The 26,865-nt window shown below is 38.8% G+C and overlaps 2 protein-coding genes across 3 annotated transcripts; one reads left to right on the top strand and one right to left on the bottom strand.

The window, feature by feature from the left end:
• Positions 1 to 591: 591 nt before the first annotated feature.
• dbndd1 (dysbindin domain containing 1) lies at positions 592 to 16,053 on the top strand. Its single transcript, XM_077564017.1, has 4 exons — positions 592 to 1,065; positions 5,186 to 5,344; positions 10,376 to 10,513; positions 15,356 to 16,053. Exons 1-4 carry the CDS (start codon positions 1,035 to 1,037, stop codon positions 15,511 to 15,513), a joined length of 486 nt encoding a protein of 161 aa, XP_077420143.1. The 5' UTR covers positions 592 to 1,034; the 3' UTR covers positions 15,514 to 16,053.
• A 659-nt stretch (positions 16,054 to 16,712) lies between these two features.
• LOC144050611 (mitochondrial inner membrane m-AAA protease component AFG3L1-like) lies at positions 16,713 to 26,043 on the bottom strand. Of its 2 annotated transcripts, XM_077564015.1 has the most exons (17): positions 25,872 to 26,043; positions 25,270 to 25,360; positions 25,122 to 25,181; positions 24,917 to 25,032; positions 24,669 to 24,818; positions 24,509 to 24,583; positions 24,247 to 24,371; positions 23,895 to 24,168; positions 23,681 to 23,818; positions 22,394 to 22,547; positions 22,212 to 22,319; positions 21,618 to 21,743; positions 21,406 to 21,516; positions 19,620 to 19,735; positions 18,871 to 19,071; positions 18,361 to 18,555; positions 16,713 to 18,262 (listed from the first exon to the last, which is right to left on the bottom strand). In XM_077564015.1, exons 1-17 carry the CDS (start codon positions 25,989 to 25,991, stop codon positions 17,999 to 18,001), a joined length of 2,424 nt encoding a protein of 807 aa, XP_077420141.1. In that variant the 5' UTR covers positions 25,992 to 26,043; the 3' UTR covers positions 16,713 to 17,998. The 2 variants fall into 2 exon arrangements, with proteins under 2 accessions (XP_077420141.1, XP_077420142.1); XM_077564016.1 differs by lacking the exons at positions 25,122 to 25,181; positions 25,270 to 25,360 and having other exon boundaries at positions 25,872 to 26,013.
• Positions 26,044 to 26,865: the final 822 nt, after the last annotated feature.

Here is a 26,865-nt window from a genome sequence, read left to right as displayed (position 1 = left end):
TGCCATTTATACTGTACATTTTCTCCCTCGGTCAGCATTGTTACAAAATTAAACACAACATCATACTACTACATATGTTCAGTTACAGTACATCTTTCTATTTATATTTTTTCCACCCTCTGTCTTTCTCTCCTAAATGTTCAATTTTGCGACAAGCTGCAATGTTACATTTTGGCCACAAGAGAGAAACCTCTACCAGCAAATTCCCTCAGAGCATTATTTGTTCAGCGAAGGTGTGGCGTTGGGGGCTTGGGGCGCTACATCAAATTACAAAGGGTAGTGTGTTATTTCCGTATTTATCATAGGATGAATACATGTTGACTTTGACATCACCGAACGTAAACAACAGATGATTATGTCAAACACCAGACTTGTTCCATGCTGTTGCAGGAGAACTTGACCTTTCATCTTTTGCTTGAAAACTTGCATCCTTGCATTTGTTCCCTTAATGAAAATATATGTACTTACTTTTCAACCATTTTCAAAGACATCCATAGACCCACCCACCCAGCAGAGTCCTCCCTGACACCCCTTGCCTCCCTCTCCTGTCTGGGCAATAAGCCAAGCTACACCCTCCCTTCCCCTCTCTCACTCTCTTCTCTGGCTCTGGATCTCAGTGGATTCTATACATGTCAAGCAAAGCCTCACAATGTCGTGCTTACTAAACCGGCGAGCTTAGGAATTTGCAGTGATGTGGCTGATCCTGGACCCCCACTTCGCCCCTCTGCGATGGACCCACTCTCTGCGGCTGTGATGGACGATCTTGCCACGTGGAGCGAGCGTGCAACTACACCTGTTTGGGAAATCTGTGACAACGTAGGACAATAAAGGAGAAAGGTCCACGGGGAGCTGAGATTTTGCTCCGCTTAACCACCCACCCCGTCCTCCCTTTCCCTTACACACACACACACACACACACACACACACACACACACACACACACCTCTCACACACTTGCTTCTCCCCTCCCCGCCCGTCTCCTCTGCTGTCGGATGCTGGTCTGGTGAACAGCAGGACTCTCTTGGTTGAGCCGCATGGAGGCACAGGGAGGGGCTGCCAGCCCAGGTAAGAACACAATTCTCCTTCTTCTTTACATTGATTTGAATGCTTTTGTTTAGTTTTGTTCATCTAATGATCATACTACATGAGAACAGCACACACTTGACCCTCCTTTTTCACGAGTTCACATGTGGGGCGGCGCAGAGTCAATTAACACACTGTGGTCATTGTCTTCCCATGCCTTGGAGGTTCCTCTCTCAAGTTACTTGCTCATTGCAAAAGCAGAGGGCCTCTTTCAGGCACACACCATAGGTCAGCCATGCAGAAAGTGTACTGATGAGAGACAAATTGTTGTACAATAGTGGATGCATTGTGCGAAGGCCAGCTAAGGGAAGCCCGTTGTAGGGAAGCCTCACACAATACTCCCGTGCTGCATTGCATTGTGGACGGTGTGTCAAATATAGACAGTCTAACTTTCATGCTAACGTCAGACAGTTTGGAGGTATTGGTGTGAATCATTGGATGTAAAAAAATAAAATGAAAAAGTCTACACAACCCTGTTGAATTACTAGGGTTTTGGCATTTTGCCAGACAAAAATTACACCATGATAAATCAAATAAATAAATAACATAAACTTCAGCTAGTAGGCTCTTCCTGTCTTTTTTTTGTGCTGATTTTTGTGCTGTGTGAGGGTTTCACTGCTTCACTGGGTGTGGTGTTCTTTTGGTGATGCTGTGTTTACACAAAATTATGGACAAAAAGTTTGACCTTGGTTTCATCCGATCAACACATATTTTCCCACATGTGCTTGTGAGATTTTGTTATAGTCCAGTGAAACCAAGGTTGATCTCTTTTTTTCTTCTTCTTTTTTTTTCCTAGAACAGGAGTCTGTCAGCACAAAACCTTCAGGAGTCTGCTCTGGGGGGGGGTCACAAAAGCCTAAAATAGCTGAAATTAATTAGCTGAAATTAATTTAGGTAATTAATGTTAATCTAAGCTTCTTTTTTTCTTCTCCCTTTTTCTTTTGCCATGCTCGACTAAAATGTAATTGCACATCCACTACAGTAGGTGGCATTGTAAGTTGATCTGTATTATATATTTTTTTCATGTTAATAAGGATACAATATTACGCAGTTGTGTACTGATAAGAATTGTATAGACAAATTATATTTATAGTCGCAGGCTGGCCGCAAAGAGTTGGGTGAGGGGAGGGGGGGGGGGGGTGTTCTTATTCTTATGGCGTGACAAAAAAAATAATGACAAACCACTGGGTTAATCAGAAGCACAGTGGCAGGTGTGTGCTGACTTTCATTTAACATGAGTGTGAATGTGGTTGGTTCATTGTGAACACAGTCACATCCAAGTTATAAGAGGATGGACACAACCGTGCAACCACATTGTAACAGTTGTTTATTTTTACTTTTGAAGAGAGAAAAAATCAGTTGTGTTCTACTGGTTATGATTATGAATAGTAGAAAAGGTTTTGAAATGATTTATCTTGATTTTATTTTTATTCTATCACAAAAGTCTAGCATTTAAAGAGGGGTGAGTAGACTTTTGATATCCACTTTATGCATCAGGTAGACAAAAAGTGAGGTTTGGCTGCATAGCTGGCTCGAAATTCAGAGTCTTTGTTAAAGTGTCAGAATGCTCTTTGACTTTGGACTAAATTTGCATGAAACAAGCCAGAGTTGCTTTGTCAGCATGTACTGAACTCAGCTGGCCAAGAGATCCTTCTACTTATTACATTCACGCTGGTACTTGATGATAAAATGTTATTCATTTATGCGGATTCAATTCAATAAGACCAAAAACAAAACAAAACTGAACACCCTGAGTGAGTCACAAGTAGTTCTGTTGTGACAGCATCATAGTACACACATTTCCACTGTTCACCTTACAGGCCAATTCATTAGAGATGCCTGCTTATCTATTGAGACATAGTACAAAAGCTGCATCATATAAATGTGACTTCACAAAGATAATAATCATTTTGTTATATAACGTTACTATTGGACCAGTCTGATTTTCACTTATGAAACAACCTTTTCAGTCTGATGATTTTTATTAGATTGCTCAGGTGTACCTAAAGAATTGTCCAGTGAGAGTAGAAATGAAAATAATGAAGGCTTTGAAATCATGTATTACATTTATTAACTAGAGCACATTAATTGTGCAACACATATATTGATTCACGGTGCGGAGACATTTGGCTGAAGTTTTGGCAAGCATACAGCGCATCATTCTCTTTGGCTTTCTAATTTTCTCATCACTCACCATCTGTCAGTCGGAATCACATAAAAGAAGATCCATCAGAGCCCGGGAAGGGATGAAGTGGTTTTCTTGAGCTTGAGAAGCAAATTCAGCAGGTGGTGTGATGTCAGGCTGCCTGTACTCTTCCAACACAGTTGAAATTTGCATACTGTCATTGTGGCAAATTCACATTATGTGCACTATGGAAAACCATTTGAGCTATATATTATATGTCCTTGATATCTAGCTAGCTTAAGGTACAAATACTAGTATGCTCTTTGTCTTTACTAGTTGAAAATTTATTTATGTGCATTTTTCCAACCACATGCTTATGTTCAAGCTGTTTATAATATTATAATGTCTTACAATAGTGTTGCATTGAAAATAAAAAAAAATTGGTGAAGATTTAGTTCTATTACAAAACTCAATTGTGGTACTTGGAGAGCAAAGTATTTCGTGTGGTGAAATTTTGAGAGCCACAGCCCTAAACAGTCGACAGTTACAGATTAGGAACATGCTCGTACTGTATTGTCTGGCCCTGAAAAGGTACAAATATTTACCTTGAACAATGTCGATTAGCCTTGGTGGCTACATTCGTAGATTGTAGCAGTAATTTGACACTGACCATGACACTAATGATGCAAACACAACTGTAGTGAAAGCACGTTAAGTCACATACCTTCCCCATTCTGGAGGCGGGCCCATGTCCCATCTATGGGTTCAATCACACAGAGGTCGTCCAAAGGTCAAATCCAAGTAATGGCCATCACAGTTCTAATGTGATTTACCACAGAAGTCTGAGGAGTGCCCTAGACCAGCAATTGGGTTGACCCCCCCCCCCCCTCACCACCACCAAAAAACAGCCATGGTCTGAGGTGTGGGAGACTGATTGCATACAGAACAGTTGCTACACTGCAGGAGTCAACACTGCTCCCCTCATTTCATTGATAACCAATCACAGCTCACCTGTTTTCTGAAGCTGAGCCATGATTGGTCGTTACCTGAACCCTGAGCAACTATGATGTCATTTTCAGTTGACAGCAAGTGGCAAAATGGCTGCCACCTGAGATGGATACAAATGGGTGGATTTTGCTTCTTAAAGGGGAAGTCAACCCCCCAAAATGCTCCTGATCATAATATGTTCTATGCAGCCCCACGAGTCAAAATATGGTATTTTGGTCAATATTGCGTGAAGCAGAAAAATCCAGCAGTTTTTATCCATCTCAGATGGCGGCCGCAGGTGGAACTGTGATTGGTCGTTGCCTGGGCCCTGAGCAACTGTGGTGTCATTTTCACTTGACAGCAAAATGGCCGCACCCTGATATGGATTAAAAACAGCTGGATTTTGCTGCTTAACCCATTTTTCACAAATGTAGTAATAATCAGAATGTCATGTTTAGACTAGTGAGGCAACATTTAACATTATTGTCAAGAAAAGTTTGAAGTCTTTAGACTAGTGGGGGCCAATCCAACATATTATTGTAAAGACAATTTTTGGGTTGACTTCTCTTTTAAAATCCTGGTTGATGCTTCTCCTCCTAGCCATGACTTGTAGATAAGATGAAGACAGAAATCAAATCCAATTTGTGGTCTAAATATCGAGGACGTATTTCAGTCTACTCGCCAAGGTCGTTTTATTGTTGTCCCTCTCTGGAGAAATCAATCAATAATTCTAACAAGTGCGGAGGAGGCGTCATATTCTGCTCTTCTCATTTTTCATCTGAAGGAAGAGAAGAAAATTAAATGGAAAAAACTAAATTGTTGGGCTGAGTCAAGATATGATGTACGGTGTAAAGAGCAAACCCTGCTGTTGCTCTGTTAACGTTACTAACATAATAACAGAAAAACAGTCACCTGACAAATCCATTAAAATGCATTTAGGCTCCCAAGTCACATAAACATGAGCTTTTCCTTGCGTCTGTGCGCCACTAGAGCCCGGTAAAGACATCCAGAAGCTACTAAAGCCCTCCAGTTCAGGAAACCTCTCTCAGGAGCAGTTCCAGCCGCACGCCGCAGGCGAGGAGGAGGATGAGGAGGAGGGCGGCTGGACGGGACACACCGCCAGCCTGCTGCACATCTCCGAGAAGAGACGTGAGTAGAGAGGGAGGGGCAGACTATATGATCATTGAGCTTTTAATTCAATTTTTTCATTGATTGCTTTTACAATATACCGGCAACTCCAAATGTATTCAATTCAATTGTTTTTATTCATATAATGCTAAATCACAACAAAAGTTATTTATAGTTATAAGGTTTAGAACCACACAGCATGGAGAGCAACTGAATTTAGAGTTGTAGTACCGTGTTGTGCCACAACATGTCGGGTAGCAATGTAGCACTAATTACAGTATTAACTCATTCATTGCCATTGATGGCTATAGACGTCAAAAATTCATTTGAACTATTTCTATTAGTTTAACATTTTTTCCACTTTTGTTAACAAGAGTATGAAAACCTAAAAAAAAAAAAGTACATTTAGAACAGATATAAAATTTGGGATTAATCATGAGTTAACTAGTGAAGTCATGTGATTAATAACGAAAAATTTTAATCGCCTGACACCCCTAATTTTTATTAATCTTTTGTTCTTTTAAAAAAAAAGTAATTTTAACTATTTAAAAAATAAATATTTTTAATTATCTTCTCTTTTCTTTTTCTTTAAAAAAAAGAAAAGATTATTAAAAATTAGGGGCGTCAAGCGATTTTTTTTTTTATCATAATCAATCGCATGAGTTAACTCACGATTAATCACAAATTTTATATCTGTTCTAAATGTACAATAAAAAAATTCTAGGTTTTCCTACTCTTGTTAACAAAAGTGGGGGAAAATGTTAAATTAATAGAAATAGTTAGAACGAATTTTTGACGTCTACAGCCGTCAGAGCAAGAAGAAGAGGCAGAGCAGGACCCAAGTTGTCCAGTTGAAGTTCCCAATGTGAATATATAGTGGTTCTGTATTAATGTTGTATATTGTGCGTGTTTGTGTGTTCAAGTAGTTGTTGTTTGAAAGTTCACTGTACAGTATAACTATCGTATGTGCTAATTTTTTATTAGCTTGTCAATGGCGTTTTGCATCACAGTATATGTTTACATTAAGCTAGTGGACTTCCATTAGACGAAATTATACGGTTTGGTTGAACATTTTGGTGTTTAAATGTACAGTACAATGTTTAATCATGTATGCTAGTTTTACAGTCAAATTTAACTAAGTGACAAACAGTTTCAAGCAAGCACATGTAGGATCTTATTCAGATAACTGTGTGACAGAGTTTTCTTTTTGTCACCTCAGTGATGCTATACAATAGTTTATCACAGGGGTCACCACTGTTCTAAAAATAGTTCACCATTAATGGGACATTGTGATTTTCTAGGAATACTGAATAAGTGATCATCTGAAAACTGGCAAAGATTTATAGAAACAAAGTATTGCATATTGATAATTGTGAGAAATCATTGACATGATGAGTGTCTTCACGTAAATGAATATAATTTGTAGCATAATGTTTGATTAATGGTCATTTGAGCAATGTATCAAACTGGTAGCCCTTCACACAAATCATTAGCCAAGATGTAGCGCTCACTTTCAGAAAAGGTTGGCAAAGTGAAAAATAGGCACTAAGGACTACTTTTAAGTCTGCTGTGATATGTTTAAGTACATAAAAAAAATGTGCTTAAAGCATGTGGAAAGGGGTAAAAATGATCATCACATGGTCTCGCTGTTACATTATCACCTATCTCAGGTGAATCTGGAATGTAACCCCCGGGATAAAAGAGGTTATAATTGAATTATGGAAGGATGATTGCTTGAGCAGGATAACGAATCAATACTAAGTGTGTGTCATAATAAATGAGGTAAGACGCATTCAGGAGTGGCGAGAGACTGGCTTTCAACAACCTCATACCACCAGTTCTAATGCCCTACTGACTTGCATTTTAAAGATTTAAAACATAATTCTCAAGCCATAAAGTACCATTTTATCAAACGATCCTCCCCCGGTGCTTTAAATCCTTTTAATGATTACAGCCCTTTTTAAGTATTCCGGTCCCGCATTTTTGAAGATGGCTGCAGCGCAGGCCCAGAATGCTGAAAGGCCTCATTGTGCATCAGTGCAACACGGTGCTGAATACTGGGGCTAAATGTGACAAGGCAGCTTTTATCTGCTTCACTAACTCAAGCGTTTTTCACTGCGACAGCTCATCCACAGGCTAATGTCTGTGACCCACTGGCTTGCCTTGCCACCTGACAGCACAACTCACCGTGTGTGCCTGGAGGCATGTCACTTTCAAAATAAAGACAACTCGCTGGACGTGTGCGCGAGGTTCCCGTAGAAGAGTATGTTGTCAGTTTGTTGTAGCAGATCTATTCATGCCAGAATGTGTAAACACCAGACAGACAGAATGGCGGATGAGATTGACGGCTCTCACTCTTTTCTTTCTTCATTTTTTTTTTTTTTGCTATTGATTTCCACTCTTGATGAGGAGGTTAAATGAGGGTTTTCATCTACGGCATTTTCCATTAAAGGGATACTTGATTCAAGGAGCCATTTTCATGGCTCAGTTTGTTGACCAAACCCAGAAAACAGGTGAGTCATGATTGGTCATTACCTACTTCCTCAGCACCGGTGATGTCATCTACAGTCGACAGCAAGTGGAAAATTTTGTTTTTAAAGGTATTAATTGTACATGAAAAATTATGAAGCTATCAAATTCACTCTGGACAAAATATTTACCTTTTACTGCTGAAAATTGCTCGATGAGTCAAGTATCCCTTTAACTCATTCACTGCCATTGACGGTTATAAACGTAGAAATTTAATATAAACTATTTCTACTAGTTTAACATTTTTTCCCACTTTTGTTAACAAGAGTATGAAAACCTAGAAAAAAATGATTGTACATTTAGAACAGATACAATTTGTGATTAATCGTGAGTTAACTGGTGAAGTCATGCGATTAATTAAGATAAAAAAAATTAATTGCCTGACGCTCCTAATTTTTAATAATCTTTTCCTTAAAAAAATAATAATAATTGTAATATATATTTTTTATTTTTAATATTTTTTTATTTAAAAAAAATAGTTTTTTCGCATGACTCACGATAAAATTTTATATCTGTTCTAAATATGCAATAATGTTTTTTCTAGGTTTTCATACTCTTGTTAACAAAAGTAGAAAAAAATGTTAAACTAATACAAATTGTTAAAATGAAATTTTGACATCTATATCTGTCAATGGCAGTGAATGAGTTAAGTGTTAGCATTAAGCTAGCATATTGAAACTATGGCGACCAGATCTTCAAAATTAAAAACCGGGACACTACAATATTGCTGAAAATCAAATCCGTTGCCATGATTGGTCAAAGCAAACGTGCACAAGATGTCGCATCGTCCAATCAGCTCAAAGTACTGTACAGAATGTCCCGCCTTTCCCAAACGGATCTACCGAGTGAAGTTCCAGATTGATAATGTGAAGAACTCCCTTAAGTGAATCACAATATCAATCTGGTTTGTGAGGTTAGTTAATCTGGTGATTGCTGGTTGTGTTATTACTTGATCTAATGCTAAATGCTACTGTATCTTGGTTGTCAGTTTATTAGTGCTAAACAAGCCAAATCACTCACCATTATACAACCTTTTTTGCTCGGTCCAGCGTTGAGGCAGTGTTGTGGCAATGTAGTTACCCCGTATACCCGGGACATCTGGTCACTCTTGCTAAGCTATGTGCTAAACTTCAACTGAGACTCAGTGGCATTAAACAACTTGAAGCCACCTTTCTTTTTTCCTTTATCAATTTTGCTGCTTGTAATGACGTGAGTTGAGTTTACTGCCATCTTATAGCTAGCATTTTTTGCTCACAAGTCAAAACATAAAATTGGTAGAACAATGACTCTTGAAAACTCGTGAGTCGGGTCTGGTTGTGCTGTTGAAGAAAGAAGCAAGTCACTTTCTAAGAGCTTCAGCAACCTTCCATGTTAGATATTAAAACATTGAACTTAATAGAGGAACATGTTGCTTTTTTCTTTTCTTTTCTTTTTTTTCTGTGAATTTCCGGATGGAACGAAGTGACATAATTTGCTTTCGAGAATTAACAAGACTTTATTTCACACACATTAAAAGCATAAATATTGAATAGAGTTGTGTGATTTAAGACACACTGGCAATAGTGGAATTGTGTCAAATGTGGGCACACCCATTTGACTGCAGGCTACTACAGGCTTGACATCTTCCCTTTGTGTGGTAACACACACACACAAAAAGGCCGTTTTTCTGTCTGGAAGAGAAAGCCCTGTGATCAATTATTTAAGGAGACGAGGAGTGGGAAAGAAAGCCGAGAACAACAACCAAGCACTGCACAAAAGGAGGCGGCAAAAAAAAATGATTGCGTTTCCATCATTCCTCTGTCATTTTCATCATTTCCTCCAGTCACCCCTTTTCGTTTCTCCTTCCCTTTCATCTTTGTTTCATCGTCTCATGTCGTCGTCCTTATTGTTCCCGTCACACTCTCCATTGTGAAGCTTGGAGACTAGAATGGCAAAATTGAACTCCCCATGAGAAAGAACACTTCCCTGTGTATCTTCACACAGACTGAAAAGTCGAATTGAGAGGGCTACCACCTTTCTTTTGTGTTCCACAGTTTTCATGCCTTCTTACATGCTGCATCCATGAGCAGCCTGGAAATGGGAACGATAACACCTTGCTGCAGTCGAAGCCTTTTTAATGCCCACGCAGTCTGTGAAGTGTTTAATCCAGACTTGGCAGGCAGCCTGAATCGCATGGAAACACAGACTCGCTTCCATCTGTCTCAGCACGTCCTCCAGACATCTTCCACTCGAGTTCAGCTATCAAGCATAGGACTAAGAAGGACATGTTTTGGGACGCATGGACAAAGACACATTTAAAGTCAGGTCAGAGGTCATTGACTTTGGACCTGATGGCTGGCCATGTTCTTTGTTCTAATTGATATCAAAAGTGTTTGATGGGCTTGAAGTCAGGACATTTTTAAAATGTCTTGGTAAAATATTAAATTTAGATATAAATTTAGAAATATTGAATATAGAAAAGGAGAAAAAAATAATTTTAAGGTTCATGATGAGACTCAAGACTGAAATTTTTGTCGCCTCTAGAACCTCTGAGCAGCGTGTCCTCTTTGGAAGTCCACTTTGACCTCCTGGATCTGACCGAGCTGACCGACATGTCGGACCAAGAGCTGGCTGAAGTCTTTGTTGACTCTGATGAGGAGAACCACAATGAATGTCCACCGGGTGAGATGCACACAAAACAACATGAGTGATCCAGCACTTGGACACCTAAACAAATTCAATAAGCCACTTGACATGTGCCAATTTGCTAGTTGTCCCACTATTCTATACTCTTAGAAGCAAAAAGTATGACTGTAATTGCTGTAATAACAACTAATAGCTAGGAAAGCCTACTAGAGCAACCAATTTATTTGGGTTAATCAGATAACTTGTGCTGACTCCTATTTCACATTACTGTGAATGTGATATGTTAGTTCTGAAAACAGGTGGGGTGTGCACACTTTTGCAACCACATTGTTTTTGGTTGGTTATTTTTATTTTTACTTCTATCAAAAAACACACACAATTGATTTCTGGGGATTTGTTCTAACATTTAGTTAAAAAAAATATTAATAATAATAATAATTTAAACATTCCTCTTTAATTGACTTTAAGATTTGGAAATTGAGAACCTGAGTTATTATTCTATGTACAGGTATTAGAGAACTCCAGGCTGTGATTGCATGCAATTTCTGTCTCATAAAAAATACAATATAGATTTTTTTTTTTAAAGAACATTTATTTGTTTCGATTTACTGAGCCTTTATATATCCATGTAAGGCAATTAAGAGCAGATTCTCATTTTCTGTGCCAACCTGGCTGCAGACATTCAAAAAAGTATAGTAAAAATATAGTCTATTATACAGAATCAGTTTGCTATGTCGCAGTTAATAATACTTTTCATTTTGTCACAATGTTAGACACTAACAGAAACGAGACAACATAGCATTAAGGAGATTTACTGACATTGAGTGGCACTCAATAGCAAGATTTTTTTTTTTTAAAGAATTTGTAATTCTGATATACTCACACATTCCTTACCAAAAGAGCCGGTGAAATATTTGGAATATTTGAAAGACTGAAATTCATGAATAAACATGAGGACACATCCTCGCTTCAAGGACACGACACCAGTCGAGCACATGATTCTCTTTAATATGTATTAATCCTATGAAATGATATTGGTCTATTTTATCCATCAGCCACACAGAAATAACTGAAAATTGTCTTACATGTAAAGAACAGAACAGGGCGGAAACATTCCTTTGGGCCTCATGCATGTATGCATGATGGGAAAAGGTGCATGAGAGTCCATCTTGCTTGTGCTTCACAGCAGTGGGTGCGTGAAAACACCATCCGCTTTTTTTCTAAAGGAGGCAAAAATGTTTTATTCATGAGCTGGATGCCTCATCCTGCATGCAGACCGTGAACTCACGCCTGCTGTTGACACCCAGCAGCATTTTCCTATAGCCCAACTCAAGCACCTTCATGTAAAATTAAGAAGCCAAAATTTAAATCTCCATGATCATCGATGAGATATACAAGACGTTCATATTTTAATCAGCATTACTGCCACCTAGAGGTTTGGAGTGGAATTACTAAATGTAGCTTTCAGGGTTTGTTGGGCTCCAAAACAGGTTCACATAGCAACTTGAAAATATAAACCATTCCTTTGTTCATTTCCTCTCAATTTTCCTGTTTATTGTTTTATTACACATTATGGTGTTGCTTGTTAAGTGTCAGTTATCTTAAATAGTAGACCATCTGTGGCATTTTGAACTGCAAATGAGCATTAAGAGTTGGTTGGGTGATGGGGAGGATAATTATAGACAAAACACAAGAATGTGGACAAGGCAGGCAAGTTCAGTATCAAGTTATCAGCCATTCAGTGAAAGATAGAGCTCTTGCCTAACGTTTTCCACAACTGCAGTTTTGTAGTTTAGAGGCATAATTTCCCCAACAATTTTGGTTATATTACAATTTGTATGACCTCACAAGTACTCAACATATAACAAATATTAACAAAGGTTTTTTTTTAATCCAGAATTCACGAGAGATGATTTTCTTATCTATTTGAATATACAATGGATATAAAAAAATAAAAAAAAGTTTGCACCCCCCGTTGAAATGCCAGGTTTTTGTGATTTACAAAATGAGACCACATGAGTCATTGGCAATCACATTATTTCAGTTATTTTATACTTTGCCTCTTGAAATATAGGGGGTCAATTGAGTTGTATAGGTTTTAGTTCACATTAACGTATTTACTGCCGTAAATTCATTAAAAAAAAGATTATTAAAAATTAAAGGCACAAATTTTACATCTGTTCTAAATGTACAATAAAAAAATTCTAGGTTTTCATACTCTTGTTAACAAAAGTAGGGGGAAAAAAGTTAAACTAATAGAAATAGTTCAAATGAATTTTTGACATTTTATACCAATGGCAGTGAATGAGTTAATAGTGTAAAAAAAGCTTTGAAATTATACTGGTTTCATCTTTTATATCACAAATACTTAGCATTTACACAGGGGTGTGTAGACTTTTTATATCTGCTGCTATTAGTGTCTGAAATCCTTTTGCTACAAACCACAGATTTAGACTTTTAGATGATGTCATGAAGTTATCCCTGGATCAGTGGACGATTAAATTAAAGCCGAATAGTTGTTTTGTTTATGCAGAACGGCATCTGTTTCAATTAGTAAAAATGCCAACTTCAAAACGAGCTATTTTTTTAACATTAAAAATAGATCAGCGCTGTGAAATGCAGAAAACTTTCCTTCCTTATCAAAAGCCTGACATTCCGACTTCTGATTTAAAATTTGCCTTTGTCATTGTGCTCCCAAATGTCACAGAATGTTACCTGTTTGCCTCCACACATAAACACCACAAAGATTCAGTCGCTTTTGTTCGCTTTATGTTTCAAGTCACTCCTTTTTTTTAAATTCCCTCACTCAATTCCTTAGTAGTTTAAGTCTAAGTTTGAAAGCAAAAAGAATGCTGAAGATAATTCCAGAATGTTCTCAGGCAGACATCCTGAGGACTCCAGTTTCTTGATGTATTTTTAAGTTGAACATCAACTAAAATCTTTTGCCATCTTGGTGAGATTGAATCAGTTGGCGACCACTCCCTGAAGTTCTCCGGCTTCTCTCACTCAGTTTAATAACGATTTACACTTAAGTGTTGAGGAAATCAGAAAACTGTGACTTTGGTTGGAGGCCATGTGACGGTAGAACGGGAGAGAGACAGAGGTGGATGGGTGAACGAGTTCATGCTAAATGTGGCTCTCTAAATAATTCATGTTAACCCTGATGGAAACAAACCGTGCTACTTGAGGGAAAACATTCAAATAGGCTTGTTTATCTTTACTGCCTTTGTACATTTTGGAAGATTGAAGAGTAAATGACAAACTTTATATACAGTGTATGTGTGTGTGTATATATATATATATATATATATATATATATATATATTTATATATTTATTAATGGCATGAAATAAATTGTACACTTAACAAGTGGTGGAGAGTGTTTGCGGAAACAGACTGTGCCTTGCAGGTCAGTGTGCTTCTAATTAACATCCTGCGGAGAAGCCATTAATCCTAGGTCAATACTCATCCATCAACCCCCTCCTTACCCTGTATGTGTCTAATGTGTGAGGATATTGCTGTGGCTCTGGGGAAATTTATGAACCAGCAGTGAGAATGCTGTCCACTTAGGAGAGCCATTAGAAATACTCCAGACTGTGACTCTTTCTTTTTATGTGTCAAAGGTTGGACATTGCCACCAGGTGGCGAAAAGAGGAATTGCTATGTGATGTTGACTACAAAATTGCGCAGTTGATCTTAATTTTAGATGTATACTTCTCTGATAGCATCAAAACTATGCACTATTGTAGTTCACATATTAGCACTGTAAGGGTACGACTTTTGAGTCGGATCTCATTAAGTTGTGCAGCTGCCTAATGTTGTGGTCAACGACACACAGTGCACACACTGTTGCCGTGGGAATTGGATTTTGGCAAATGCTGACGTGTGCCTAATGAAGTGGCCAATTAAAGAAACAATGCACATGACTGTACAGCTGATGGACCAGAATATATGCATCATGAATGTCACCTCATTGTGTGTGTATGAGATTGTGTATATGTGATTTCCTCACACACACAACTAAAACGTTCCAATACTGGCATGCACACTACTGAATCTCTCTCACGCACTACAAAAGGCTCTCAGCCTCTCACATGCACTACTGAAACAATCTCATATGCCGCTAAGATGCTAAGTTACTTTCACTTAAAATTTAAACGCTCTTACACACTACTGAAAGGCTTTCTCATACACTACTGAAACAATCTCACACAACCCACCCAAATACTCTCATACACTTTACTGAATCGCTCTTACACACTACTGAATCGCTCTCACACTGCTGAAAGGCCCCTCGTGAACTACTGAAACAATCTCACACACCGCTAAAATGCTTTCATACAAACAACTGAAACACTCACACTTTCTAGTTTTTTTTTTTCACTTAAAACCAAAATGCTCTCACACACTACTAAAAGGCTCTTTTATACACTACTGAAATGATCTTATTCACTCTATTGAATCACTCTAACACTACTGAAATACTAACACAGACACACTTGAAATGCTCTCACACACTACTGACATTTTCTCACAACTGAAACGCTCTCACATTACATTTCAATTTCAATAGTGTGTGATAGAAAAGAAACTGTGTTTTGTGTGAGGGTGCTCCAGTTGTGTATAGGAGTGAAAAAATATTTTTGTATGTGTGTGTGCGTTCGTGCGGGGGAACATTTCAGTTGTGAAAATGTCACAGTACCTTTAAAAAGTTTATCAACTCTTCAGTAGTGTGAGAGCATTTTAGTAGTGCATGCGAGTAGAAAAAAAAATCACTAGTGAGCACGAGTGTTTCAGTAGTCTGTATGATAGCGTTTCAGTTGTGTGTGAGAGGTAACCTTGAATGATGTCCCTCAATTGCCTGCTTGCGTTTGTCAGGTTCCCAGCAGGCAGTTCTGGGCAAAGGAGGCTACATGCGCTCTCCCTCATGGACACGCTGCAGCAGGGTGGAGCTCCCCCGAGAGAGAAAGCACCACAGCGACTCGGACACCATCGCGGAGCCCTTCATGAAGCTCGAGAGGCCGAAACAACCTTGACGCGGCGTGCGACACGGCGGGAAATGCAGCTCAGAGCGGACAGTCGGCACCTGAACGCCACTGGCGGTGTTTTGTGGTGCTGATGAACAGATGAGCTCATGTTGAACTCTGGACACTTTGCGGTGTTCTCAAAATGTTCAGTACACACACACACATACTTCTTCCCTCTACTTTTTTGTTACACTTTGAAGATTTGAAGGTGTGCGGTGGAGTGACAGACAGGGTAGTAACAGAATGCTGGTTCGTTAGAATCCTTTTCTTTTCCTGATCTTCCAAAGTGATGACTATCTTCTAATTTACATTGGCCCTCCAAATTTAAGTCAAAATGATTGGAGGAATGAATATGTCGAGATCATGAATTTGCATTAATGCCAAACACACAACGAAGTGCCAAGACTTGTTTAACACAACAAGCTGAAGTGACAGCCCAGTTACTTGATTAGTTTTTAATCAATTTAGCTCATCTTTACCTGGACTGATGATCATCAAGAATGATGTGAGTGACTGTGGGAGGATAAATTAAACATCTTGAAAACTGTGCTTTGTTGTAAGCTTTGTTTTTTGTTCTTTTTTTTCTGGAGAGCTCAGTATTGTTCATTCGGTAATTTTACCGATTTGACATGTCATCATTATTGCTCTCTTTTTTTTTGTATGTGGGTGAGTATGTGTATGTGCGTGTATTCATTAGTTCACCTAAAACCTATTAAAAAATCCCATACCGTTCACCTAAACCGAACACTTCCAGCCAGAGTCGTGAGGCCGTCAGGAGAACCGAGGAATTACCAAAGAAAAGAAAGGATGTTTTTTGTTCTTGATTGGTCATGATTTTATAACTCTGGCCAACCATTCTTTTGATTTTTGACTAAGAGATGACTGATCATTAATGATAAAAAACAAAACAACTGAATAAATCATGAAAAAAAACAGGCTTCAAAATGGTGAAATGTCAAACCATAGTCTCCACTCTCAAACACTGTGTCCGTATTCGCTCAGTTCGTGATAACACATCTCACTGAAAATTGGATGTACGCATCGCACGTTTGAGCAGCGAAAATACATCTGCTTAAAGGCCCTGCTGGCCGGATTACAGTGCATCCCACCAGGTCGGCACAGGGCTTCGATGAGAGGCACTAACCACCTGCTAGCTTGCGCGCTGAAAGGCTTCCAGGGCTCTTTTCAGCGAGCAGGTGGGTGGCAGGTTCTGCTGGGGTGTCACCTGGTCGCTTGGGAATATGAATAACGACACCAAGCTGTTGTGTAAAGGTAAAAATTCTCAAGGTAAGGATTAGGCTTGAAATCTTGTTACCAGATCATGCAGAGAATTTTTCCACTCTGAAATTAATTTCTAAAACGGTAGGCTAATGGATCTAAAATATGTACTTAATTTATTTTTGTGTCCACGTGGCGTCACATGTTCATCATTCCATTTGCCTTCATTACATCCTATTGCATACATATGAACATAGATCCTAATATTCTTCACAGACATATAAGGAATAATCTTCAAACCAAAACCATATTAAAGTAATAAAAAAGCAATAAAACCTAAAAAGATTTTAATCAAACTGAAGATGCACTTTAGCCGTAAACCATTGTCAAACATGTTATAGCTCCTGAAATCCATGAAATGTTTTTATAGAGCACAGCTGCGATGCTGTTCACTCTGGGTACAAATTCAATTTAGAACAACAGGAATCCTCTTTAAGAACAAAATTATCATAACCAGATTATATTTTATAAGGCTATGCTTTAGAAATGCCCTTTCCTTATAGGTGGATATATGAATGTGAGGTAGTGTGATTTTACAGTACATGTGATTTAACGTGTCGTAATGTGTCACAAAACACGAAGGGCCCGATTTACTACTGTAAAGGTACATCTGATCACCACCAGTTAAATACAACTCAACATTGATTTTATGCATTTGTTGGATACCCCCAAATTATCTATGCGATCGATGTATTTTCTGTAACTCAATATGTTTGTTTACCTCTTCCGCTAACACTTCCAATTTCATCACTTCAAACACATTTTGCAATGCGTTCCCAAAATAGGCTTTTTTTTGTTGGCGCAAACACACTCTAATCACTATTTGGGATTTTTTTTTGTAAATCAGGCCCTAAATGTAGAAATGTGATGCTACAAGTCGCTTATTTATTTTTAAAAAAGATAAGAAATATCTGAATCAGTGCAACAACCCTGCTCAAAGGTCATCTATAAAACTGTTTAAAACTGTGTGTGTGTGTGTGCTTTAAGGCAACGTGAATTTACCACTATTATAAAAGCATGCCATGAAATGGCACGAGAACATGACCTAATATAGTTGATACAGTGCACTTGGTAAAAATAATAATTAATAATAATGATAATAATAAAAATAATAATAATAATTAATGGCCTTCTTGAAATTCCATGTTGGATTTCAGTGACTCCAATAAAACAAGTGCACATAAACATGATCACCGTTCATCCTCGCCATGACAGTTCACCTGAAATCAGACGGCTGTCTTCCTCGACGCTGCATCAAATAAACAGCGGATTTGTCTTGCTCCTCCTGCGAGTGTCTTTTGTGGCATACGTCCCTGTTCCAGTTCTTCAGGCCCTCGGGTAGCGAGGTGTCCTCCTCCGGGTCCCCGAGCTCTTCCACAAACTCCTCATAAGTGGATTTCTCTCCAAAAAGTCGCGGCCCCAGCAGTTCCACCATGTCGGACTTCTCTAGAATCTCTCTCTCTAGGAGACGTTTTGCCACCTTTGACACATGAGTCAAATGATTCACTGGATAATTATTTGGAGGACTACTTTTTGTCTACCCAACTCTGCTCCTCAATAGTTCAAAATAATTCTCACCTTGTCCACCATTGCTTTTTTCTCCTTGACGAGCCGGAGCGTTCGTTGGAAGGCGGAGTCAATGAGGAGACGGACTTCCTGGTCGATGAGTTGGGCTGTGGGCTCACTGAAGGGCTTCTCGGCCACCATGTGACCCTTCTGCGGGAGCTCAAAAGACACCTGACCCACCGCTTGGCTCATTCCAAATTGCACCACCTGAAGAATTAATTAATTAATTAATTGAGGAAGTCGTGAATCGTGTGCGGAAAGATTTGATTTTGTGGTTTACGTACTATAGGAAGCAAAGAAGTGAGTACAGTATTAATGTATTTTGGGGGTTTTTGAAGTGTGTTTTTTCACCAATTTCATCACACATTCTGAAATAAACAGAATTTTCAAACAGAACTTGAAGCTATGAATTCTGATCTCATGTCAAGAATTTATCTAGTGATGCACCCCCCCCCCCCAAAAAAAAAAAAAAACCTAACCCATTAATTGTAAAACAGCAGCATTGTAAACTCATCTCATCACCTGTGCGTAAGCCGACTGCGTGACCTTCCGAAGGTCATCGTGCGCCCCCGTGGTGATCCGGCGAAAGAAAACCTGCTCGGCCACTCGACCGCCGAGCATCATGCACATTCTGTCAAACAGCTGCTCCTGTGTGAAGAGATGCTGCTCTTTGGGCAGATACTGAGCGTAGCCCAGCCCCTTTCCTCTCGGAACAATCGATACCTGAAAGAAGACAATACTGAATTGAATGATTATGTTCTATTTTAAATATTACCATGCTCCCAAAGACGTATTTACATGTTTTTTAATGTTTTATTTTATGCTAGAGCATAGAGAAGGCTTTGATGCAGCCTCTGACCTGAAGAGAATGCTTGAAGCAATGGCAATTATTACAAAAATGACCAGCAGGTGGCAGCAGAGCAAAAGAGATCAACCAGGGCCAAAAAACAAGCTCTTTCCCCCCACTGTTTTAAACAAATTTGTGAATCATGATGAAACTTAGCTATATTCGAATGTTAGTTGCTGCAAATCGGAAACAGATAGAATTTTTTTCTCTTCCTGATGAAAGAAGAGACTCTAATCTTTCTTTTGGTAGGTTCCATGTTTTTATAACAAAAGAACACAATATTTTGTGGGCCTTGCAAAATCAGTCAAAATCCAGTAAAACAAAAGGGGGGTTGCTTCAGTGAAAATGACTGGGAGTGAATGCGTTAACTGACAGTGATTAAATATTCACAAGTTACAAAACAGAGAGACAGCAGGTGGTTTACCTTCAATAGCGGGTCAGCGTGTTCTAGAAACCAGCCAGTGACAGCATGGCCGGCCTCATGATAAGCCACGGTGGTCCGCTCTAGAAGCTGCAGTACCTGAGACTTTTTCTCCAGACCTGACAGACACAAATTTGCTTAATTAGAATGAATGATTAGCGCCGACCTCCTCCACAGATGATTATTTAGCTAAAGCGATGTTTTTGTTTGTTGGGCTAAATTTTGAGCCGCTTCAGTGATCATGTAAAATGACAGGAGAGTACATTTTCAATTCAGCTGGGTGTTTCCATGCTACTATGTGGAGGTAATTAACAGATTCTCAAGTTGTTGTTTTTTTTATAGTTCTGCATAACAAAGTGTAAAAATGTGTAGTTTAATTAGAAATGCGCAGTTCAACAATGTACCTTTCTTACCACATGAAAAATAAAGTACAAGATGATTGTAATTTCTTTCCACTAAAACTTAGCTCCTGTCTGAATGTAAATTGTCTCAATGATGATGATGGTGTGCCAAAGGAAAAATTAACAAATAAAAACAAAAAAACAATATAAGGCTTGCCATTATCAAGATGTTTCCCTTCAACGAGCTTCCATGACATAAGTGTACTTTGTTCTGATTAGATGGGGCTCAAGTGCCATCTTGTGGCTTCTTTGGGCATTTTAGAAAGAACATTTGAGATTTGCAGCAAACAGCATTGAAAATGCATAAAGTTGAATTTGTGAATAGCGTAGTGCGAACATGGAGGTGATTACTGGGCAGTGGTGCCTTGAGATACCAGTGACTTGATTTGTGATATGTTGTTTTTTTTTGTTGAGATTTTTTAGACAAGTTCCACTGCAAATGTTTGCTTTGAATTGTGAGTTACAATTCGAGATACAACCACAATATGATGGCAGTGCACACACTTAACAAGTAAGTTTTGGCATGTAGTGAACAATTATTTAAAAAAAGACCCTTTAAGCTGTTTATCGGCACACCCAGTGGACGTTTACTGTCAAACTAAACATAAAAAAACCTGAAAAGATCACATTTTGTATTTAAATAACCACACAACTATGCCTTAAAGTGTGCTAACAGAGGCTAACGAATAGCATCAGTGTCACAATGTATGAACCCTTTGATGGATTTAACACAAAAGCAGAGCAACACGTACAGATTGATAATACATCAATACCAACGTGCATCTATTCTTTATCCTCTGCAAAGAATGACTAATATGACTACAGTTTACTCAGGAGCTGAGTCCAGCTCCATGTGCAGTCTATTCAAATGTCTCAACACTGTGTTCTAAATCACTATGCAAATTATGTTTTATCTGATTTATTTTTATACAGTCTGTGTGAATGGCATAATTTTCACAATTGTAAAATTTTCATCAACTGTTAGAGAAAAATTAGGCTGAGTGCCATTTGCATAGCAATATTCAGAGAAAATTGCATAATAATTTGGAACGTGGCTCAATGCACTCCCTCTAGGTGGTCAAGGCGCATACACCAGATGGAGTAGCACAACGTCTATTGAATTGAAGCAAAAAAAATAAATAAGAAGAAGCAAACACTGCTTATTTTCTTAACATTATATTAAATTATGTTGTTACTGCATGTCTTTATCAAATACACAATTTTAGAATGTTATTTTTCATATTAAGAAAACAAGCATTTTTGTGATTTTCTGAGGAGGCTGGACTCGATTAATGGGATTTCGATTCATTTCAAAAGGGGAAAGATTATTTGAGATACGACTGTTTGAGAACTCACGGAACAAAGTACAAACGTGCTCGAGATCTCACCTCCAATGACCCTCTCGACCGCCTGCTCAAAGTGCTTAGTGCTGATGTGCTGGTTCAGATGGCGTGCTGCTATCAAAGCAGCCTCGTTACAAACATTGGCGATGTCAGCCCCTAAGACACAAAGAATTGTTCCACTGATGCCAATAGGAAACATTTCATTTATTTTTATAGTAAGAGTGAGGGAGTGCCTACACATGAGACTGATAACTTACCAGTAAAACCTGGAGTGAGTGCCGCTAACTTTCTGGCTAAAGCCTCAACTGGTATACATGCATCCAACTTTAAAGGTCTCAGATGCACCTTAAAGATGGAAGCTCTGCCTTTTATATCTGGCGGACCTGGAGAGAAAATATAACAGTGAAAAACAGCAACAAAGCATTTTCCGAGAAGCACAAACGACTGCAGTAGACCACGGCAATCATGTGACACTGGGGAACTATATATATATTTTTTTTTTTTTAAAACGTCAAGAACTTTCCTTTCAATGGGTCTAATTTTCTCCCTTTTGACCTTCCTGTCTTTGTCAGAGTGGCGGCCTGCTCACTTCAGTGTAAATGTATATCATAAATTAGATCTCAAGATGGGCATGGAAAGATCAAGAACATGCTAAGTGTCAGGATGAAAGAACACACAGTAGGCTGCAAGGTGGTTGCAGATGATGACATTAAGAGTGAACAGATGTTAAAAAGGAAGCAGGCTAATCTAATAGCCTTTATTACATTTAATCTGCTGAAAAACTAATTGACAGAGCTCTAATGTGAGGCTAGTAATTATAAAGATAGAAAGCAGTATATACAGTAGTGTACCAATGTATATATGTCGATCAAAGCGTCCAGGCCTCATCAGAGCTGGATCCAGGATATCAGCTCGATTGGTCCCGGCTAAGACAATCACATTGGTGCTGCTCTTGAACCCTGAAATGAAATTAATTTATCACAAAGGTCGCGAGAGATTCCCCAGACATTAAGAATAGCAACAATCTGGTTACCATCCATTTCAACTAGTAATTGGTTGAGTGTGTTTTCTTGTTCACTGTGTTCCCCAAAGTTTCCTCTGCCCCGCTTTCTCCCCACTGCATCGATCTCATCGATGAAGAGAATGCAAGGGGCATTTTTCCGTGCCATGGCGAACATGTCCCGGATCTAACATGGGATGAAACAAAGAGACGTTCTGTTTATTTGAGGGTTTTTGGACTCAACAACCCAATTTAATTACGCATGACGTATATGGCAGAAAATAGAATGTTTGTATCCCTATTAGCAAACCACAAGACACCACAGCTGTGTATATTCGGTTGTGATGTTTACTGTGGTGGAGTACAGAATACACCACTCCCCAGCCAATGTGATTTATTGAAGCATGGCATCTAACATGGCGAGGTCACTTTTTCGGGATATACAATGATCTTGGATGAGGAATGTCCAAAATTGTTCCTCCAAGGACTTCATATAGAAAAATTGAAGGCTGAAGGGGCCACTTTTTAACTTAAATTTATGATTCCAGAGTTACTTTTGAAAACTTGTTACATCATAGCTTTCCTTAAAAAGTAATAACTAGGCAAATAGTTTATGATTTTCAGGATTTAGGAGCCCTGTATCCCACAAGAATAGATAAATAGAATAGATGGGCCATAGACCGATATGGGGTGTTTTTTTTCAGGACCGATGCATATAATTAATAGTCAAGGAAGCCGATAACCAGTATTTGGAGCCGATATTCAAAATATTGGCATCAACATTTTTTTAAATACAAACTTCAATTCTTAATTTTGTTGAAAAGTCTTTAAGAGTATGTTTGTCTATTTAAAATTCGAACAAAAAGTTATTGGAGCTCCCCAAGTCATTCGCATGAGTTAAAAACTTAAATGCAAACTTAAACAGGCAAATATCTCACTATTGTTTTCTACAGTAAATAAACTTACTCAAAATAAAAATAAAAAAACTTAATGTAAATTTCCCAGGTTTAGCAACAACTCTGATAAAGTTAAATAGTTCCCTGACGTTAACACAGTTTTAAAATGATCTATTATCGGCTGTCAGATTTTTTAAAAAGGCCGATGTCGATGTTCGTCAAAATGCTAAATATCGGCACCGATAATCAGCCCGGCCGACAATAGGTCTATATTACTTTTAGGAAATACTGTACTGCATACCACTAAAGAATGGACGTTGGGCCGCTAATGGCCCGCGGGGAGACACCAATGTCCAACTTTGTAATTGTGAATAAGGCCCAGTGTGCTTAAATGAAAGTGTGCAGACATAAAAATGTGACAGACCCTTGCAGCGCCTACGCCAACAAACATTTCCTGGAATTCCGAGCCACTGACGGTGATGAAAGGAACATGAGCTTCTCCCGCGGTGGCCTTAGCTAGCAAGGTCTTCCCTGTTCCAGGTGGACCCGACAATATTGCACCCTGTACCAAGACAAAGGACATTAACATGCCAGATTTTTTAGAAGACAACCCCAAATTTAAAACTCCAATAGCCTACTTTAGGAATCTTGGCTCCAAGCTCCTGGTACTGCCGGGGGTTCTTCAGGAAGTTGACAAACTCCAAAATCTCCAGTTTGGCCTCCTCACAGCCTGCGATATCCTTGAAGCGAACACCAATGTCATCTTTGATGATCTTGGCTTTGGATTGACCCATACTGAAGAGGTTTGTTCGTCCCCTACCACCACGGGGTCCCACCATCGGCCATGACCGAGTCCCCAGCAGCAAAAAGCCGACAAGAAGTAAGGTTGGGAGAACGCTATACAAGAAAGTCCTATGGATGGGTAGACAACAGGCTGATGTAACCATGCCCAAGAGGAGATTCCAGGAATAATGGGATTATGATTCTCACCCGTCACTCTCACTGGTGTAAATCACAGGTATTTTGCATGTGGAGTCCAAACCCAGTTCTTGTTGAGCTGCTTCCAAATTATGCTCAAATGAGTCCACACTGCCAATGTTGAACCACAAATAACTCTGAAATAAAACAAATGCAAACTATTATAAGAGCAAAAAAATTATACGAGTAGTTAACATGTATTTTTTGTCAGTCTTAGTTGAAACTTTTCTTCAGGGTTACACATTGCCTATTTTCTATTATTCTTACTACTAACCACATCTGATGTATTAACCCCCTGTGCAGGCATTACTTTGACATATTGTTTATTGACAACTTCCAGGTGATCAACCTGTAAAAACAGATAGCGGAGTTAGTTCTTGCATTTGGACGATTTAACAAAAGGAGGAATTATTTGAACAATCTTCATCTCTTACTAAGCCTCTCTTCAAGTAATGATGCACAAATTCCTTCCAGGAGATCTGGATGCCGGTCTCCCGGAAGTAAAAGTAGAACAACGCCGAAGCCATGCCAGCTGCACCAATTGCAAGGTTCCGTAGAGTTTTTTCATTTAATGGAAAATGTTCCTGTTCGATGAAGATATGAAAATATATTGGACACAGAGGACTTGACTGTTGTATTTTAAGCGATTTACATATTGGAAGTTTAAATTCTTCATCTGCACCTGAAAACGAGCCCACCAATCTGATTCTTGGTCTTTTTTCCCACCTCTTTGTCCTTCTTCGCACTTCATCTCCACTTGCTGCTTCCTAAAAGATTCTTGCCTCTTGCTTTTTGCATCTACAGCACAAAATAACAGAAAACAGGTCACACACAGAGGAAGAACAGAAACAACAAAGTGTCCCTATTTTGCTTCAAGCCTTCTTCACCTTCAGCTGATTTGTTGGCGCCAGCGGCCCCTTCACTTTTTGGGAAGAACTTTTCAAACCCTAAATTAATTACACGGGGAATACAAAATCAGTAAAAAAAAGCCTCATCTGAGCCCAAAACCAGCCATTCCATGTACTGTAAAAACACCTTTAGTTGGTTTGCTTGAGTTGAGTAAGCGGACAAACGGGAATCTGTTTTGGTGAAGTCCAGCACATTTTCTTTGGATCAGTGAGGTCTTCTGCAATAAAGAAGGTGGGCATGTTAACGAGTGGAACTCAAAATATACGGCAGACCGAATGTTGAATTTCCCATTGAGGGATTATAATGAGTAAAATAAAGAAATTAACTACATTCATTCAGTTTCTGTTTTTTTTTCTTTCAACCTCGTTTATTATTATTATTATTATTACTATTATTATCATTATCCTCTAAACTTGTAAAGGTGTATTTTCTTAACCAGGGAACTGTAGTTTTTACAGCCAGAATAATAGGTTTTATCTGTCAATGTTTTGAGTCCACAACAGATAGCCACGCCCCCTTCACTGTAACATTGTAAAACTTTGTGGGGGAGAAAAAACAAGCATTTTTATGCACACATAACTAACTTTTGAATGAGACATGTACCTTTTCAGAACCAAGCTCGCAACTGACCAATGTCAAATGAGCGAGCGAAGTCAGCGAGCATCTCTTAGTGTAAGTAAACAAAGGAAGTTCCCACACAGAGAGTGTAAATAAACAATTGACCTTACCAGCGAGAGAGCTCCACCATCACAAAAAGTTGCTGAAATGGATGTGAAGTCTCGACCCCACGCTCGAACCGACCGTACACGGTTCCGAAAGCGGCCGACACTGACAGCAAGAAGCCCCATGGTGTCAAGTGCTCAAGTCAACACCTTAAGTCTGTGCTTCAATGTGCACTGTCACAACAGCACGTACGCGCGGCGTACTAGTCACGGACACGTGAACACGTCCACGAAGTCACGCGAGATTTCGTTACACAACCAAATGGTGTGATTCAAGATTGGGTTCTTCCCCCCGGGCAATACAAATATACCACTCTCAAAACAGTTCACAGAATCCAACGTATATGTTGAACAAAAATTCACCAGACACTTTTTTTGATACATCTTGTACTTGTACATAAAATATGTGAGTAGATGTTATCTTTTGAATATGGAAACACTTGGAGATATTTCTACAAATAAACTTGCAAAAATAATTGTTGATAATTGTGAGAAATCATTAACATGATTAGTCTTTATACAGCAGGTTATCAAGTATACGCCATGCAGTGTCTCCAACATTTACTGAGCAAGACACATTAGAAAATGTTCTCGGTGCAACTGCACCATCAAACAAATTAGTCACAATCTGCCATCTGGTGGCTTCTTGGTGTCAAGGATTTACGTTTAAGTGACTGAGCTTAAACATGAACAGTTTTGTCACCATCTTGTGGCACCAATAGAAAGTTAGAATTACAAAGCACTATATAAGATCAGGTCATTTACCATTTATATATTTTAGTTTTTTTGGACCTGTCTATGTTGCTGGCATAGTCGATTACGATATATATATTATTAAACAAATATTTTTTGGACCAATTATGTGAAATTAGATGAATTCCTGAGGCTCTCGGTACACTAATGTTCTGCTGCCGCCATGTAGTGGCTGGGAATCAAACCAAGCATACATGAGGGGCTTCCTTTTGTTTTCTCTCCATTGCAGACTTTCTCATTCGCGCAA

The sequence above is a fragment of the Vanacampus margaritifer genome, chromosome 4, assembly GCF_051991255.1.
Source record: "Vanacampus margaritifer isolate UIUO_Vmar chromosome 4, RoL_Vmar_1.0, whole genome shotgun sequence".
NCBI classification, from domain to species: domain Eukaryota; kingdom Metazoa; phylum Chordata; class Actinopteri; order Syngnathiformes; family Syngnathidae; genus Vanacampus; species Vanacampus margaritifer.
This window is presented reverse-complemented; position numbering and strand designations above follow the sequence as displayed.